The sequence below is a fragment of the Bombina bombina genome, chromosome 3 (genome assembly GCF_027579735.1).
Source record: "Bombina bombina isolate aBomBom1 chromosome 3, aBomBom1.pri, whole genome shotgun sequence".
In the NCBI taxonomy this organism is placed as follows: Eukaryota; Metazoa; Chordata; class Amphibia; order Anura; family Bombinatoridae; genus Bombina; species Bombina bombina.
In genome coordinates this window covers 1,275,917,605-1,275,935,655 of record NC_069501.1, presented here as the reverse complement: position 1 = coordinate 1,275,935,655, position 18,051 = coordinate 1,275,917,605, and the positions used below count along the sequence as shown (strand labels likewise).

The following is an 18,051-nucleotide window of genomic DNA, read 5'->3' as shown; positions in this document are numbered from 1 at the left end:
ATTGGAAGCCTTCCTAAATCTAGAATAAATCCAAGCCATTTAAGAGATCTAAACCAGCCCCCAAGTCCGCATGAAGGTGCGGCCCTCATTCCAGCTCAGCTGATTAAAAATGTTCAAGGATGTTTAGATAACTTCAGTCCAAAATCATTGGATTGAGAACATTGTCTCTCAGGGGTACAGAATAGGTTTCAGAGTAAGACCGTCTGTGAGAAGTTTCTTTCTCTCACGCATTCCAGTGAACTCAGAGAAAGCGCAGGGTTTCAGACTATGGCCCCTAGTTATCAAGCCGTCAACCTCAAATATGCTGGAATTCCGCAGCGTATTTGTGGCGAGGTTGATTCACCTTAGTTATCAAAGGCTAGAGACTGGCAAAAGTAGAATTTAGTGATGTAAGCTTCGATCCGCCGGACTCAGTCCGACACAGATCGTTTCTTACGTCACTCCAGATGTTCTGCACACAAGTTCGGCACAATCTGACTACTTTTGCTAGTTATCAAAAAACTAGCAGGTACGCTCGTCACTTTTCCGGCCCAGAGTACTTGGTTTTCAGGTTTTCCAGGAGGCGGCGGATCCCATAGGAATCAATGGGAGTCTGACCATAGCGAAAGTTCATGTTCGCTGCTGCCCGACATCCCATTGATTCCTATGGGAGATTTCTGCACCTAACACCCTAACATATACCCCGAGTCTAAACACCCCTAATCTGTCCCCCCCTACACCGCCGCAACTAAATAAATGTATTACCTCCTAAACCGCCGCTCCCGGAGCCCACCGCCACTCTAATAAACTGATTAACCCCTAAATCGCCGCTTTCGGACCCCGCTGCCACTATAATAAATATGTTAACCCCTAAACCGCCGCACCCGGACCCCGCCGCCACCTACATAATACCTATTAACCCCTATCCTGCCCCCCTACACCACCGCCACTATAATAAAATTATTAACCCCTAAACCTAAGTCTAACCCTAACACCCCCCTAACTTAAATATTAATTAAATAAATCTAAATAAATATTACTCTTATTAACTAAATTAATCCTATTTAAAACTAAATACTTACCTTTAAAATAAACCCTAATATAGCTACAATATAAACAATAATTATATTGTAGCTATTTTAGGATTTATTTTTATTTTACAGGCAACTTTCAATTTATTTTAACTAGGTCCATAGCTATTAAATAGTTAATAACTATTTAATACCTACCTAGTTAAAATAAAGAGAAAATTACCTGTAAAATAAAATTCTATCAGCCAATCGGAATTAAGGTAGGAAAAATCTGATTGGCTGATTAAATCAGCCAATCTGATTAAAGTACAATCGGATTGGCTGATCCAATCAGCCAATCAGATTTAGCTCGCATTCTATTGGCTGATCGGAACAGACAATAGAATGCAAGCTCAATCTGATTGGCTGATTGGATCAGCCAATCCGATTGATCTTCAATCTGATTGGCTGATTTAATCAGCCAATCAGATTTTTCCTACCTTTATTCCGATTGGCTGATAGAATCCTATCAGCCAATCGGAATTCGAGGGACACCATCTTGGATGACGTCACTTAAATGAACCTTCATTCGTCGTTCAGTCGTCGGTGGAAGAAGATGGCTCCGCGTCGGCTCGTCTGAAGATGGCTCCGCTCCGGATGGATGAAGATTGAAGATGCCGCCTGGATGATGACTTCAATTGGATGGAAGACTTCTTCAGCACCCCTTGGATGATGACTTCAGTTGGATGGAAGACTTCTTCAGCGCCCCTTGGATGAAGACTTTGGCTGCTGCGGATCTCCTCTTCTATTCCATCGGTGGTCGGCTGGCTGAAGACGGCTAAAGGTAGGATGATCTTTAGGGGGGTAGTGTTAGGTTTATTTAAGGGGGGTTTGGGTTAGATTAGGGGTATGTGGGTGGTGGGTTTTAATGTTGGGGGGGTTGTATTTTTTTTTTACAGGCAAAAGAGCTGAATACTTTGGGGCATGCCCCGCAAAAGGCCCTTTTAAGGGCTTGTAAGGTAATAGAGCTGTTAACTTTTTAATGTAGAATAGGGTAGAGCATTTTTTTTATTTTGGGGGGCTTTGTTATTTTATTAGGGGGCTTAGATTAGGTGTAAGTAGCTTAAAATTGTTGTAATATTTTTTAAATGTTTGTAACTTAGTTTTTTTATTTTTTGTAACTTAGTTTTTTTATTTTTTGTACTTTAGTTAGTTTATTTAATTGTATTTAATTGTAGTTATTTGTAGGTAATTTATTTTATTAATTTAATGATAGTGTAGTGTTAGGTTTAATTGTAACTTAGCGTAGGATTTATTTTACAGGTAATTTTGTATTTCTTTTAGCTAGGTAGTTATTAAATAGTTAATAACTATTTAATAACTATTCTAACTAGCTAAAATAAACACAAAGTTGCCTGTAAAATAAATATAAATCCTAAAATAGCTACAATGTAATTATTAATTACATTGTAGCTATCTTAAGGTTTATTTTACAGGTAAGTATTTAGTTTTAAATAGGAATAATTTATTTAAGTATAGTGTAGTGTTAGGTGTAATTGTAACTTAGGTTAGTTTTTATTTTACAGGTAAATTTCTCTTTATTGTAACTAGGTAGCTATTAAATAGTTAATAGCTTTTGTACCTATTTAAAATAAATTGAAATTTGCCTGTAAAATAAAAATAAATCCTAAAATAGCTACAATATAATTATTATTTATATTGTAACTATATTAGGGTTTATTTTAAAGGTAAGTATTTAGTTTTAAATAGGATTAATTTAGTTAATAAGAGTTATAATATTTAGATGTATTTAATTAATATTTAAGTTAGGGGGGTGTTAGGGTTAGACTTAGGTTAAGGGGTTAATAATTTTATTATAGTTGCGGCGGTGTAGGGGGGGCAGGATAGGGGTTAATAATTTTATTATAGGTGGCGACGGTGTAGGGGGGGCAGATTAGGGGTTAATAAGTTTAATATAGGTTGCGGCGGGGGTCCGAGAGCGGCGGTTTAGACGTTAAACAATTTATTTAGTTGCAGCGGGGTACGGGATTGGCAGGATAGGGGTTAATAAATTTATCATAGGTGGCAGCAGTATAGGGGGGGCAGGAAGGGGTTAATAGGTATTATGTAGGTGGTGGCGGGGTCCGGGAGCGTCGATTTAGGGGTTAATCAGTTTCTTAGAGTGGCGGCGGGGTCCGAGAGCAGCGGTTTAGGGGTTAATCAGTTTATTAGCGTGGAGGTGGGCTCCGGGAGCGGCAGTTTAGGGGTTAATACATTTATAAGAGTTGCAGCGGGGTCTAGGAGCAGCGGTTTAGGGGTTAATAACTTTATTTAGTTGCGGGGGGCTCCAGGGGGGCCGGTATAGGGGGTAGAACAGTATAGTTAGTGTGGGTGCTTAGTGACAGCTTGTCAATGAAGCTGTAAAAAAGCCGAAGAGCAGCGAGATCGCATGAGTGATAACTATCACAGTCCGCTGCTCATCGCCCCGTTCTTGGTGCGCGGCTTTTTGACAGCTTTTTTGATAACTTTGGCGAGATTTTTCAGGTCCGCGGCGGTGATGGTAGGCGAGCTTAGGCGGGCGTATTGGGCCGGCGAAGGCAGGTAAGTAGACACGTTGATAACTAGGCCTCCTAGAGTTATCTGAGGTAATCGTGCCAGTTCCTTTTCAGGAACAGGGTATGGGGTTTTATTCAAATTTGTTCATTGTCCCAAAGAAAGAAAATTCATTCAGACCAGTTCTGGATCTAAAAGTCTTGAATCGTTATGTAAGAGTACCAACATTCAAAATGGTGACTATAAGGACTATTCTGCCTTTTGTTCAGCAAGGGCATTATATGTCCACAATAGACTTACAGGATGCATAGCTTCATATTCTGATTCATCCAGATCACTATCAGTTCCTGAGATTCTCTTTTCTAGACAAGCATTACCAATTTGTTGCTCTTCCTTTTGGCCTAGCGACAGCTCCAAGGATCTTTTCAAAGGTTCTCGGTGCCCTACTCTCTGTAATCAGAGAGCGGGGTATTGCAGTGTTTCCTTATTTGGACGATATCTTGGTACTTGCTCAGTCTTTACGTTCTGCAGAATCTCACACAAATCAACCAGTGTTGTTTCTTCAAAGACATGATTGGAGGATCAATTTACCAAAAAGTTCTTTGATTCCTCAGACAAGGGTAACCTTTTTAGGTTTCCAAATAGATTCAGTATCCATGAATTTGTCTCTCACAGACAAGAGACGTCTGAAATTGGTTGCAGCCTGTCGGAACATTCAGTCTCAATCATTCCCTTCAGTAGCTATGTGCATGGAGGTTTTAGGTCTCATGACTGCAGCATCGGATGCGATCCCCTTTGCTCGTTTTCACATGAGACCTCTTCAGCTTTGTATGCTGAACCAATGGTGCAGGGATTATACAAGGATATCACAATTAATCTGTCTGGGGATCTCTGACAGCACAAGGGGTTTGGAAATCTCAAGAGGCGAGATTACCAATCAATATTTTGGAACTCAGTTTTGGTCTCTATTGAAGAGAGAGCCATTTATTTGTTTTAAGACAGACAATGTCACAACTGTGGCGTATGTCAATCATCAGGGTGGGACTCACAGTCCTCAAGCTATGAAAGAAGTATCCGGGATACTTGTTCGGGCAGAATCCAGCTCTTGTCTAATTTCTGCGGTCCATATCCCAGGTATAGACAATTGGGAAGCGGATTATCTCAGTCGTCAAGCTTTACATCTTGGAGAGTGGTCTCCTCACCCAGATGTGTTTTTTCAAATTGTTCAGATGTGGGGGGCTTCCAGAAATAGATCTGATTGCATCTCATCTAAACAAGAAACTTCCCAGGTACCTGTCCAGGTCCAGGGATCCTCAGGTGGAAGCAGTGGATGCATTGACACTTCCTTGGAGTTATCAACTTGCCTATATTTTTCTGCCTCTAGTTCTTCTTCCAAGTGTGATTTCCAAGATCATCATGGAGCAATCATTTGTACTGCTGGTGGCTCCAGCATGGTCTCAAAGGTTTGGATGCCAACCATGGCCACTTCCGAGAAGGCCAGACCTTCTATCTCAAGGTCCGTTTTTCCATCAGGATCTCAAATCATTAAATTTGAAGGTATGGAAATTGAACGCTTAGTGCTTAGTCATAGAGGTTTCTCTGATTCAGTGATTAATACTATGTTGCAGGCTTGTAAATCTGTTTCTAGAAAGATTTATTATCAATGTTTGGAAGACTTACATTTCATGGTGTTCTTCTCATAAATTCTCTTGTCATTCTTTTAGAATTCCTAGAATTTTACAGTTTCTTCAGGATGGTTTGGACAAGGGTTTGTCTGAAAGTTCATTGAAAGGACAAATTTCTGCTCTTTCTGTTTTATTCCACAGAAAAATTGCTAAACTCCCCGATATTCATTGTTTTGTACAGGCTTTGGTTCGTATCAAGCCTGTCATTAAATCAATCTCTCCTCCTTGGAGTCTTAATTTGGTTTTGAAGTCTTTACAGGCTCCTTCATTTGAGCCTATGCATTCTTTGGACATTAAATTGCTTTCTTGGAAAGTGTTGTTTCTTTTGGCCATCTCTTCTGCTAGAATTATCTGCTCTTCTGAATTATCTGCTCTTTCTTGTGAGTCTCCTTTTCTGATTTTTCATCAGGAAAAGGCAGTTTTGCGGACTTCATTTAAATTCTTACCTAAAGTTGTGAATTCCAACCACATTAGTAGGGAAATTGTTGTCCCTTCTTTGTGTCCCCATCCTAAGAATTCTTTGGAAAAATCTTTACATTCTTTGGATGTGGTGAGAGCTTTGAAATATTATGTTGAAGCTACTAAAGATTTCAGGAAGACTTCTAGTCTATTTGTTATCTTTTCTGGTTCTAGGAAAGGTCAGAAGGCTTCTGCCATTTCTTTGGCATCTTGGTTAAAGCTTTTGAATCATCACGCTTATTTGGAGTCGGGTAAATCCCTGCCTCAGAGGATTACGGGTCATTCTACTAGGTTAGTTTCCACTTCCTGGGCTTTTAAGAATGAAGCTTCAGTTGATCAGATTTGCAAAGCAGCAACTTGGTGTTCTTTGCATAAATTTACTAAGTTCTACCATTTTGATGTTTTTTCTTCTTCAGAAGCAGTTTTTGGTAGAAAAGTTCTTCAGGCAGCTGTTTCAGTTTGATTCTTCTGCTTATAATTTCAGTTTTTTTCTTTTCCATTATAAGATTAAAAATTATGATTTGGGTTGTGGATTATTTTTTCAGCGGAAAATGGCTGTTTTTTTTTTTTATCCCTCCCTCTCTAGTGACTCTTGCGTTGAGTTCCACATCTTGGGTATTGCTATCCCATACGTCACTAGCTCATGGACTCTTGCCAATTACATGAAAGAAAACATAATTTATGTAAGAATTTACCTGATAAATTAATTTCTTTCATATTGGCAAGAGTCCATGAGACCCACCCTTTTTATGGTGGTTATGCTTTTTTTGTATAATGCACAATTATTCCAATTCCTTTGTTGATGCTTTTTTTACTCCTTTCTTTATCACCCCACTTCTTGGCTATTCATTAAACTGAATTGTGGGTGTGGTGTGGGGTGTATTTATAGGCATTTTGAGGTTTGGGAAACTTTGCCCCTCCTGGTAGGATTGTATATTCCATAAGTCAATAGCTCATGGACTCTTGCCAATATGAAAGAAATGAATTTATCAGGTAAATTCTTAAATAAATTATGTTATTCTAGTGGCGGCGATGTCGGGAGCTGCAGATTAGGGGTTAATAATTTTATTTTCGTGCTTGCGATGCGGGAGGGCCTCGATCTATGGGTTAATAGGTAGTTTATGAGTGTTAGTGTACTTTTTAGCACTTTAGTTATGAGTTTTATGCTACGGCTTTGTAGTGTAAAACTCATAACTACTGACTTTAGAATGCGTTACCAATCTAGCAGGATAGGCTGTACCGCTCACTTTTTGGCCTAAACAAAAAGCTTGTAATACCGGCGCAATGGAAGTCCCATTGAAAAAAGACTTTACGAAAATTGCGTAAGTTAATTTGCGGTACGGCCAAAAAAGTGTGCGGGACAGCTGTACCTACAAGACTCGTAATAGCGGCGGTAGGAAAAAAGCAGCATTATGAGGCTTAACGCTGCTTTTTTACTCATAATGCAAAACTCGTAATCTAGCCGATAGTTAGGAAATAGCTGTTTGTTGTGGGACGTGTAATAATGATATTCTATTTATGCAAATAAAACAACATATAAATACATAAAATAACCAAAGATTAATATATCAATGGGATTTTGTCTCAAACACCTGAAAAAGGTCATTTGCCTTTGGTGGTAACTAGTAACTCATTTATTTGTCAGTTTACACATGAAAAATTCCCTGATGACAAATGTTGAAATACATTTTTTGGTGCAAATTATTATTTTCTCCAAACAATTTTCTTGACATTTTCTCTAAACTGTTTGGTCCTAACACCATAAACTATGGGATTTAATGTTGGAGGCATGAGTATGTAAAGTGTTGACAGGATTGAGTCCATGGAGTCAGGAATATTGTTTCCCAATCTTTTTGCCAACAGAGAGAATATACCAGGAATATAGAAAAAAGACATGACACACAAATGTGACGTGCAAGTGCTCAATGCCTTGTTTTGATTCAACTTGGTCGAGAGGTTCTGAACAGCTTTAAGTATCCAAATATATGAAAAGCAAATGCAGGAAATGTCAATTGAGCATATTAAGACAATAAACACCAATCCATATATACTGTTGATGGTTGTGTCAGCACAGGCAAGTCTAGCTATGGCCATGTGATCACAATATGGTTGTCTGATGCCTTTGTTTCTACAAAATGGTAGTCTGGCAACCAGGTAAATACAAGGGCTTACAGCAACAACACCGCGCATAACTACAATAATGCCAATACCAGCTATCCGCTGACCTGTGAGAATGGATGTGTATCTTAGAGGTTGGCATATCGCTATATAACGATCCATTGCCATGGCTGTTAGGATTCCAGATTCCATAACTGTTAGCAGCTGAACTAAGAACATCTGCATTACGCAGGCACTGAAATAAATTTCCTGGGCGTGAAACCAAAAAACACCCATCATTTTTGGTGTAACAGTTAGAGACAGAAAAAGGTCAGTGAAAGCCAACATGCCAATTAAGAAATACATAGGAGCATGAAGGCTCTGATCATACATGATTATTAAAGTTATTATGCAGTTTCCAGTAAGAGTACAAATGAACATACAAAACATAAGTGCAGAAAAGGTCAGGTGAAACCTCTCTAGTCCTGGAATCCCGAGCAGTATAAATGTCAGATCACTCAACCTGGTGATGTTTGAATAGAACATAATTGTTTGGTACGATCTGATCCTATTTATTCTGCAAAGAGATAACATTATGTTATTTTATAGACTGAGCATAGATATTAATGGTTACATTTAAAGAAGGATTAATTCCAGCCAAAAAGATGAAATAACTATTATTCAACTAGATTATGAGTTTTGAGCGCTATAGGGTTTTTAACAACCGTCACAAAAGCGGTGTTATTTCACTCCCCTATAGCGCTGCTATTACAGGTTTAAAAAATCAGGCTTGTGTGGGCAATATGGTTGCGTTGAGCTCCATACCGCACCGAAAACAAGCGCTGTTGTTACGTGCTCGTGCACAATTTCCCCATAGACATCAATGGGGAGAGCCGGCAAAAAAAAGTCTAACACCTGTGATCGCAGAACGAAAAGCTCTGTAACGCAGCCCCATTGATGTCTATGAGGAAAATAAATTTAATGTAAAAACCTAACACCCTAACATAAAGCCCATGTCTAAACACCCCTAATCTGCTACCCCTAACATCGCCGCCACCTACATACATTTATTAACCCCTAATCTGCCTCCCCTAACATCGCCGCCAACTACATACATTTATTAACCACTAATCTGCTGTCCCCAACATCGCTGTCACCTACATACATTTATTAACCCCTAATCTGTTGTCCCCAACATTGCTGCCACCTACATACAGTTATTAACCCCTAATCTTCTGCCCCTAACATCGCCGCACCTACATAATACTATTAAGCCCTAATCTGCTGCCCCTAACATCACCGCCCCTACATAATTCTATTAACTTTTAAACCTCTGGCCTCCCACATCACTACCACTAAATAAATATATTAACCCCTAAACCTAACCCTAACGTAACCCTAACTCTAACACCCCCTAACTTTAACATAATTTAAATACAGCTAAATTAAAGTTACAATTATTAACTAAATAATACCTATTTAAAACTAAATACATACTTACCTGTAAAATAAAACCTAAGATGGCTACAAAATAACTAATAGTTATATTGTAGCTAGCTTAGGTTTTATTTTTATTTCACAGGTAAGTTTGATTTTTTTTTAACTAGGTGGACTAGTTAGTAAATAGTTATTAACTATTTATTAACTACCTAGTTAAAATAAATACAAACTTACCTGTGAAATAAAACCTAACCTGCCTTACACTAAAACCTAACATTACACAAAAAACACTAAAATTACTAAAATTAAAATTAATAAATTACAAAAAATAAAAAATTACAAAAAATAACAAACGAAATTATCAAAAATAAAAATGAATTACACCTAATCTAATAGTCCTATCAAAATAAAAATGCCCCCCAAAATAAAAAAAAAACCCTAGCCTAGAATAAACTAGCAATGGCCCTTAAAAGGGCCTTTTGTGGGGCATTCCAATCAGTGAATAGAATGCGAGCTCAATACGATTGGCCTATTGGATCAGCCAATCGGATTGAACTTCAATCTGATTGACTGATTGGATGAGCCAATCAGATTTTTTCTACCTTAATTCCGATTGGCTGATAGAATCCTATCAGCCAATCGGAATTGAAGGGACGCCATCTTGGATGATGTCCCTTAAAGGAACCTTCATTTGTCGTTCAGTCGTCGGTTGAAGAGGATGGCTCCGCGTCGGCTCCTTTGAAGATGGCTCCGCTCCGGATGGATGAAGATTGAAGACGCCGCCTGGATGAAGACTTCTACCGGATAATGTACCTTCTCTGCGCACCTTGGATGAAGATTTCAGCCCGGTTGAGGGGAAGACGACTCAAGGTAGGGAGATCTTCAGGTGGTTAGCGTTTTTTTAAGGGGGGTTTGGGTGGGTTAGAGTAGGGTTTGTGGGTGGTGGGTTTTAATGTTGGGGGGGGGTTGTATTTTTTTTACAGGTAAAAGAGCTGATTACTTTGGGGCAATGCCCCACAAAAAGCCCTTTTAAGGGCTGGTAAAAGAGCTGATTACTTTTGTAATTTAGAATAGGGTAGGGCATTTTATTATTTTGGGGGTATTTTTTATTTTATTAGGGGGCTTAGATTAGGTGTAATTAGTTTAAACTTCTTGTAATATTTTTTTATTTTTTGTAATTTAATGTTTGTTTTTTTTGTATTATAGATTAGTTTATTTAATTGTATATTAGTTTAGCTAATTGTAGGTAATTTATTTAATTAATTTAATGATAGTGTAGTGTTAGGTGTATTTGTAACTTAGGTTAGGATTTATTTTACAGGTAATTTTGTACTTATTTTAAATAGGTAGCTATTAAATAGTTATTAACTATTTAATAGCTATTGTACCTAGTTAAAATAAATACAAAGTTGCCTGTAAAATAAATATAAATCCTAAAATAGCTACAATGTAACTATTAGTTATATTGTAGCTATATTAGGGTTTATTTTCTAGGTAAGTATTTAGTTTTAAATAGGAATATTTTTTTTAAATTATAGGAATATTATTTCGTTTAATTAAAATTATATTTAACTTAGGGGGGTGTTAGGGTTAGGGTTAGAGTTAGGTTTAGGGGTTAATAACTTTATTATAGTAGCGGCAACGTTGCGGGCGGGAGATTAGGGGTTAATAATTGTAGGTAGGTGGCGGCGATGTTAGGGAGGGCAGATTAAGGGTTAATAAAATGTATTATAGTGTTGGCGAGGCGGGAGTGCGGCAGTTTAGGGGTTAATACATTTATTATAGTGGCGGCGAGGTCCGGTCAGCAGATTAGGGGTTAATAAGTGTAGTTACGTAGCGGTGACATTGGGGGGGGCAGATTAGGGGGTAATAAATATAATATAGGTGTCGGCGATGTTAGGGGCAGCAGATTAGGGGTTCATAGCTATAATGTAGGTGGCAGCGATGTCCGGTCGGCAGAATAGGGGTTAAAAAATTTTATTAGAGGGTTGGCGATGTGGGGGGGGGGGGCTCGGTTTAGGGGTACATAGGTAGTTTTTGGTTGTTTGTGTACTTTATAGCACAGTAGTTTATTCCGGCGCTAGCCCATAAAGCTCTTAACTACTGACTTTTTTTGGTGGTAGGAGTCTTGTCGGTAGAGGCTCTACCGCTCACTTGTTCCAAGACTCCAAATACCAGCGTTAGGCAAATCCCATTGAAAAGATAGGATACGCAATTGACGTAAGGGGATCTGCAGTAGCCTGGAGTCGCGGAAAGGAAGTGAGTGGTAGACCCTTTCCTGGCTGACTCTAAATACCAGCGGGTAAAAAGCAGCGTTAGGACCCCTTAACGCTGCTTTTGACGGCTAATGCCAAACTCTAAATCTAGGCCTTTGTTTCTAACTGCACTGGTAGGTTGAAGAAAATGATCTAGAAACAAGAGTTGTTTAGTGAATATTTAGGCAAGTTCTCACATTATTCCAATATCACAGTAAAGGAAATATATATATATTCACTATTAAAACATTTTTTTTTTAGAACTTGACAGCTGTTGATGAATGCTGGTTACACTTCCCTCTGTACATGTTTATCACAGTTATGACATGGGATCCAAGTTTCTCCAAATATCTGGCCCTATTGGCAGTAAAGAGTGTCAGATCCCTGCTGCCAAACGCACCAGAGCCTACATTATTCTTTATTACTTCCTGCCTTCTCTCAGCACAAATCCTATGTCACTCCTCTCAACCATTCTCATACTGTAGATTCCCATAACAAAAGTTTTCTATATCTGTGTTTGTTCTGTGGATCTTCTTGTCTTACTCTAAAAGTTTGATGTTGGAGAGACTTTAACACTCATCTATATTGTTTAATATAACTGGAGCATCACAGTGAGAGAACTTTGGGTGTGTAATGATGTGTATGCTTTATGTTATATTTTAAGTTCAAAAGTTATGCTTAGTTCACTCTCTGTTTTATAAACAGTTAACATTTTAGTCATGTGATCGGAGGGGGCGGGCAGTTGTTGTTAAGATGGATGCTGCTGAATAAAGTCTGTACTCTTGTTCTAGCTTCTTGCTGTCTGCCAATACATTGTAAAAATCATCACATGGTACCAGAAGTGGGGTAAAAAGTGACATGGCAGCAAACAGCAACACAAAGAACATTCCTTCTCTGGATTTAGAGTCAGGGAACATTTCTGACAATTGGTCAAAATGGAGGGAGCTGATTGAACTTGTGTTTGCAGGCCCAGATGCAGACAGATGGACTGAGCAACAGAAGGCAGCAGACTTTCTGATATGTGTGGGACAAAAGGGACGTGATGTATGCAGAGAATGGCAGGCAAGCGGGGATATCACTGCAGATGACAAAAAAAAACAGAGGTATTGTTTGCAAAGTTTGAAGCATACTGCAATCCAAGGAAAAACTCCACAGTGCAAAGGAAACTGTTTTATGAGAGGAATCAGTGTGGAGGTGAATCTGTGCATGAATGGGTGACACAGCTGCGCTTGCTTGCCAAAGACTGTGCTTTTTATGATGCAGGTGATATGATAAAAGACCGTATTCTGATGGGCAGTAAGTATAAAGAAGTTCAGGAAAAGCTTCTGCAGGAAGAAGATTTAAATCTTGAGAAAGCCATCAGGATTGCTAGAGCATATGAAATGTCAAGAAAGGACATGCAGGTACTGGAAGGAACACAACCCTAGATCAGTGCTATAGAAAATCAAAGCAGCAGATACTGGCAAGAAAGAGGACACAAGGGGATAAAAGGCAAGTGGGACACTGGGACAAGTAACACAAAAGCAACCTGTGGCTACTGTGGCAGATATGTAATAAATGCAAGAAAAGAGGACATTTTGCCAGGGTGTGTAAACTGTTTTCCCATATTGCAAGGACACAAACACAGGCTGTACACGCCATAGAGGACAATGATGACAATGCAGAGTCAGGCTCAGATTACACCCCAATATATCTTGCAGCAGTACAGAAATCACACAAGTCTGCAGATTAAGCAAATGTAACCCTACAGATAGGGGCTCACAAAACTCTGGTCACATTCAAAATAGATACTGGGGCACAAGTAAACTGTGTGCCAAGCCTCAAATACCTGGAACTACTCAGAAATTAATCCCCCTTAGAGACTCAAGACCTACCAAAACTGTTGGGATATGGTGGTGAAAAGCTGAAAGTGATGGGTCGCTGTCATGCAAAAAGTTTTTACAAGGGATCTGAAAAGGTCTTACAAATGTTTGTGATAGAAACACAAGCCCCAACAGTACTAGGTCTCAAAACAAGTAAATAGATTGGACTTGTAAAGATCATTATGGCTGTGGATGGTGGGTGCAGCGAACTGTCAAAGGACAACATTAAGCGTGAGTACAGTGATCTATTCAAGGGCCTAGGGTGCCTCCCGGGGATTAACCGCATACATATAAAAGAGGGTGCACAGCCTGTCATTCATGCCCCAAGGAAAATACCTCTATCTCTTGAGGCTAAAGTCAAACAAGAACGAACAAGGATGGAGAAGTTGTGGGGTAGTAAAAAATGTCACAGAACCATCAGAATGAGTTAGTTCTATGGTTGTGGTAGAGAAGAAAAACACAGGCGCAATTTGTATTTGCATTGACCCACGTGATTTGAACAAAGTAATAATGAGAGAACACTACAAACTCCCCACCATAGATGATATAGCTCACAAGCTAGTAGGAAAAGCAGTTTTAGTGTACTAGATGCACAATCTGGCTACTGGCAATTGCGTCTTGATGAACCTGACCACTTTCAACTCCCCCTTTGGACGATGGTGCTTCACAAGGGTACCTTTCGACATTGCTTCTGCTCAGGAGATATTTTTAAAAAAAATCACATGCATTGATTGCTAATCAACATGGTGGTGAAGTAATAATTGATGATTTGCTAGTTTATGGAAAGGATCGTACAGAACATGACAAAAACCTTATTGCCTTACTCAAGCAGTGTCGGGAGAAAAATCTTAAACTCAATCCAAACAAAATACAAATTGGTGTAGAAGAAGTAACATATTTTGGACACCTTCTAACCAAAGAGGGCTTAAAGCCTGATCCAAAGAAGATAACAGCAGTTATAAGCATAAAGGCCCCATCCACCAGGAAGGAACTAGAGACATCATTAGGCATTTTCAGTTATCTATCAAAGTTTTCTCATGTCCTTGCTCAGGAAAGGAAATTCCAATAGCAAATACACTGTCTAGGGTGTTTCCAAAAGGACATGAAGCACGGGATGAACCTGAATTGGAAGAACAGGTACATATAGTACTAGTAAATATTCCAATACCTGATGTACGGCTGGAAAAAATTAGACAACATACCAAACAAGCTAAAGTACTAGAAAAACTAATTTGTGTCATGTGCAATGGTTGGCCAGAAAAACGAAAGAAGGTTTCTCCTGAGTTGCAGAGATTCCGGCCTGTGAGAAATGAACTATCCTTTCATACGGATATCATATTCATGGGTGACCATATTCTTTTTCCTAAATCACAGCAGGCAGATGTACTGAAACAAATTCACCAGGGACATTTAGGCATTACTCTGTGTAAGCGCAGAGCAGAGGATGTGTTTACTGGTTTAATTTGGACCTTGATATTGAGACACTTGTGAAGTCATGTGAAACCTGCCAGACATTTCAAAAAAACAATGCAAAAAAACCTCTTACACCATGGAACACTCCTTCACGGGCATGGCAGAGACTGGTCACAGATATTTTTCATTTTGTGGACAACCACTACCTGATAGTAGTAGCTTACTACAGCAAATTCTTTGAGCTAGTACAGCTGAGAAATCTAAAAGCATCAGCTATAATATGGACTTTCAAAACAATACTCTCATTGAGTGTGTGAAGAACTTGTGTCTGATAATGGCCCGCAATTTTCGAGTGCTGAATTTTAGTGTTTTCTGCGTGAATGGGGAGTCAGGCACAAACCAAAAAGCCTGTATCACTCACAGGTCAATGATTTAGCTGAGAAGTATGTTGGCATAGCCAAATCAATTATCCGAAAAGCACAATCATCAGGGCAGGGTGTGTACCTAGGCCTGATAAACTATCGTGCAACACCCATGGAGGGTTTATGTTCACCTGCACAGCTGCTCATGGGTAGAGCTTTGAGGACCACAGTGCCTATTGCACCAAAGAAATTGCAGCCTCAGACTATCCCACAGGATCAGGTAACAGGTCAGAGGGACATAAACATGAAAAAGCAAAAACTGTATTTTGACAAATCTACCAAGTTACTTCGTCCACTCAGGACTGGACAAGTTGTGAGACACAGAGTAACTGGGGATACATGGGAACCTGCTCGAATTTTCAGTGAAGCTTATTCACCAAGGTCATATGTAATCGAAACCAAGTGTGGACAGAAACTGAGACAGGCATCATCTTCGACCAGACACTGCAGCGGATACTTTACTTGGGGAACCAAGCAGCAATGGCAATAAAGAGCAAAGCAATGAATGCACAGAATTACCTAACATGGATGTAAAGTCTAATGAGGACTTCAAGAACAACATAAGTGTATCAGCTTGCGATAAAGCTGGGAATGACTCTCAACTTTACACCGATTGCACTGTTAGGGAGCCAGCAGTTACTTTCTCTCGTTATGTTTGAGCTATTAAACAAAAAATATGGAAAGTCTTTGGGGCCGAATTATCAAGCTCCAAACAGAGCTTGATGCCCCATGTTTCTGGCGAGCCTTCAGGCTCGCTAGAAACAAAAGTTATGAAGCAGCGGTCTAAGGACCACTGCTCCATAACCTGTCCGCCTGCTCTGAGGAGGTGGAAAGACATCTCCGGAAAATTGATTGCAGGCTGATTGGCCATGAATCTGCAGGGGGCTGTATTGCACCAGCAGTTCACAAGAACTGCTGGTGCAATGATAAATGCCAACAGCGTATGCGCATTTATCGATGTGGGGTGGACATGAGCCACAATATCAGATCATGTCTGTCCGATAAATGGGCTCCTTTGTCTCATACTGAGTGTTTCATATTTGAAGGGGAAGATGTAATGATGTGTACGCTTTATGTTATATTTTAATCACGGGATGAACCTGAATTGGAAGAATTATGCTTAGTTCACTCTGTGTATAATAAACAGTTAACATTTTAGTCATGTAATCGTAGGGGGTGGGCAGTTGTTGTAAGATGGATGCTGCTGAATAAAGTCTGTATTCTTGTTCTAGCATCTTGCTGTTTGCCAATACATTGTAAAAATCATCACAGGGTAGAGCTTAACAAGTTGAATTGGTGACCCTGTGCAGTACTTGGTGAACGGCACGGACATTGCGAGAGGAGGATGTCATTTTTCCTCCCCAGGAGGTAGCTGGCTTCATTCCGCAACAGTTGGATAATGCAGGCCAATGTTGCAGGAGAGGGCATTTGATACAGTCACTGCATTTGAAGTTATCCCTTTATGTATGGGAGCTGGGCCAAACATTACACACTTGGATATCGTTGTGCAGAACTTAGACACTACAGATAGGTTAAAGGGACAGTCAACACCAGAATTTGTGTTGTTTAAAAAGATAGATAATCCCCTTATTACCCATTCCCCAGTTTTGCATAACTTGCACGGTTATAATAATACATGTTTTACCTCTGTAATTACCTTGTATCTAAGCCTCTGCAAACTGCCCCCTTATTTTCAGTTCAGTGCTCACTCCTAGGTAACTTCACGTGCGTGAGCTCAATGTTATCTATATAAAACACATGAACTAATGCCCTCTAGTGGTGAAAAACTGTAAAAATGCTGATTATTTACTCTACCTTGAGCACTTTGTCCTGGATAGTTACATAACCATTTACTGAACCATTCAGCCTGTCCTCTTACCCAAACTGCCTGTGCACTGAACCAAACAACTTTTTCAACTCATTCACTGAGCCATATAGCCTGTTCAGTGATCCATGCAGGCTATTCACTGAACCATTGAGCCTGTTCACTGAGCCATAGAGCATATCTACTGAATCATTGTCAAAGCTGCACTCCCCTAAGCGCATATTTTCATTGTCACGGTCCAACATGGCACTCGTCAGGTGGGTGCACTTTTGCCTTTGACCATATCGGCACTAATCAGATATTTTAACGCTTGGTTGATTGCCTGCTTCTGTGACCACGCTAACCCGGCGTGCTTTTTTTATGTTTGCTTTATTGTATCTTTGAAAGGGACACTGTAGATGAGGAAATGCTAGTGAGTTTCTTATTAGACTGTGTTAAGCAACGGCCTTTCCCTAAGATGTCAGTTCCTCAAAAATTGGATTGTGTCTTTGCAGCCATTACAAGCCCAGTTTTAAGGGTAGGAGAAGGAGAAACAAAATCATAATTCAATTATTCAGAATGTGGGGCTCCTACAGTAGTAAATACAGATGCCCTGACTCTTCCTGGAGGGTTGGGAAATCTTTCAAAGGTGATCCTTCACCCCACAATAAAGGCAGCGTCTCCTTAGTTTTTGGCCTCAGACAGACGTATGGCTCCTACTTCCATAGGTTTATCAGGAGGAGAGATGGGAGGAGGTGTAGAGGATGAGTTGAATCTTGCAAATAATTTAAGCATAGTATTTCCTAGCACAGTCCTTTTCCAGTAGGCGTTCCTGATGTCGAGCATCCAATCTAGTACATACAGTGATAAATACAGTATCAGGTTGTTCTCTATTAACCAGTTAATCCTTTATGCAGTCACAAATATCCCTACAGAAAGCAGCCTTTAAAGCTGAAGGATTCCATTCAGTCTCTGCTGCCAGAGTACAAAATCTGATAGCAAATTAGACAAAAGCACAATCCAGAGAGAGTAGTCCAAGTCCAGACAACAGGTTGGTACACAGAAATAATCC

The 18,051-nt window shown here is 39.6% G+C and overlaps 1 protein-coding gene across 1 annotated transcript; it reads right to left on the bottom strand.

The window, feature by feature from the left end:
- Window positions 1-7,390: 7,390 nt before the first annotated feature.
- LOC128652746 (olfactory receptor 52J3-like) lies at window positions 7,391-17,245 on the bottom strand. Its single transcript, XM_053705677.1, has 2 exons — window positions 17,055-17,245; window positions 7,391-8,360 (listed from the first exon to the last, which is right to left on the bottom strand). Exons 1-2 carry the CDS (start codon window positions 17,243-17,245, stop codon window positions 7,391-7,393), a joined length of 1,161 nt encoding a protein of 386 aa, XP_053561652.1.
- Window positions 17,246-18,051: the final 806 nt, after the last annotated feature.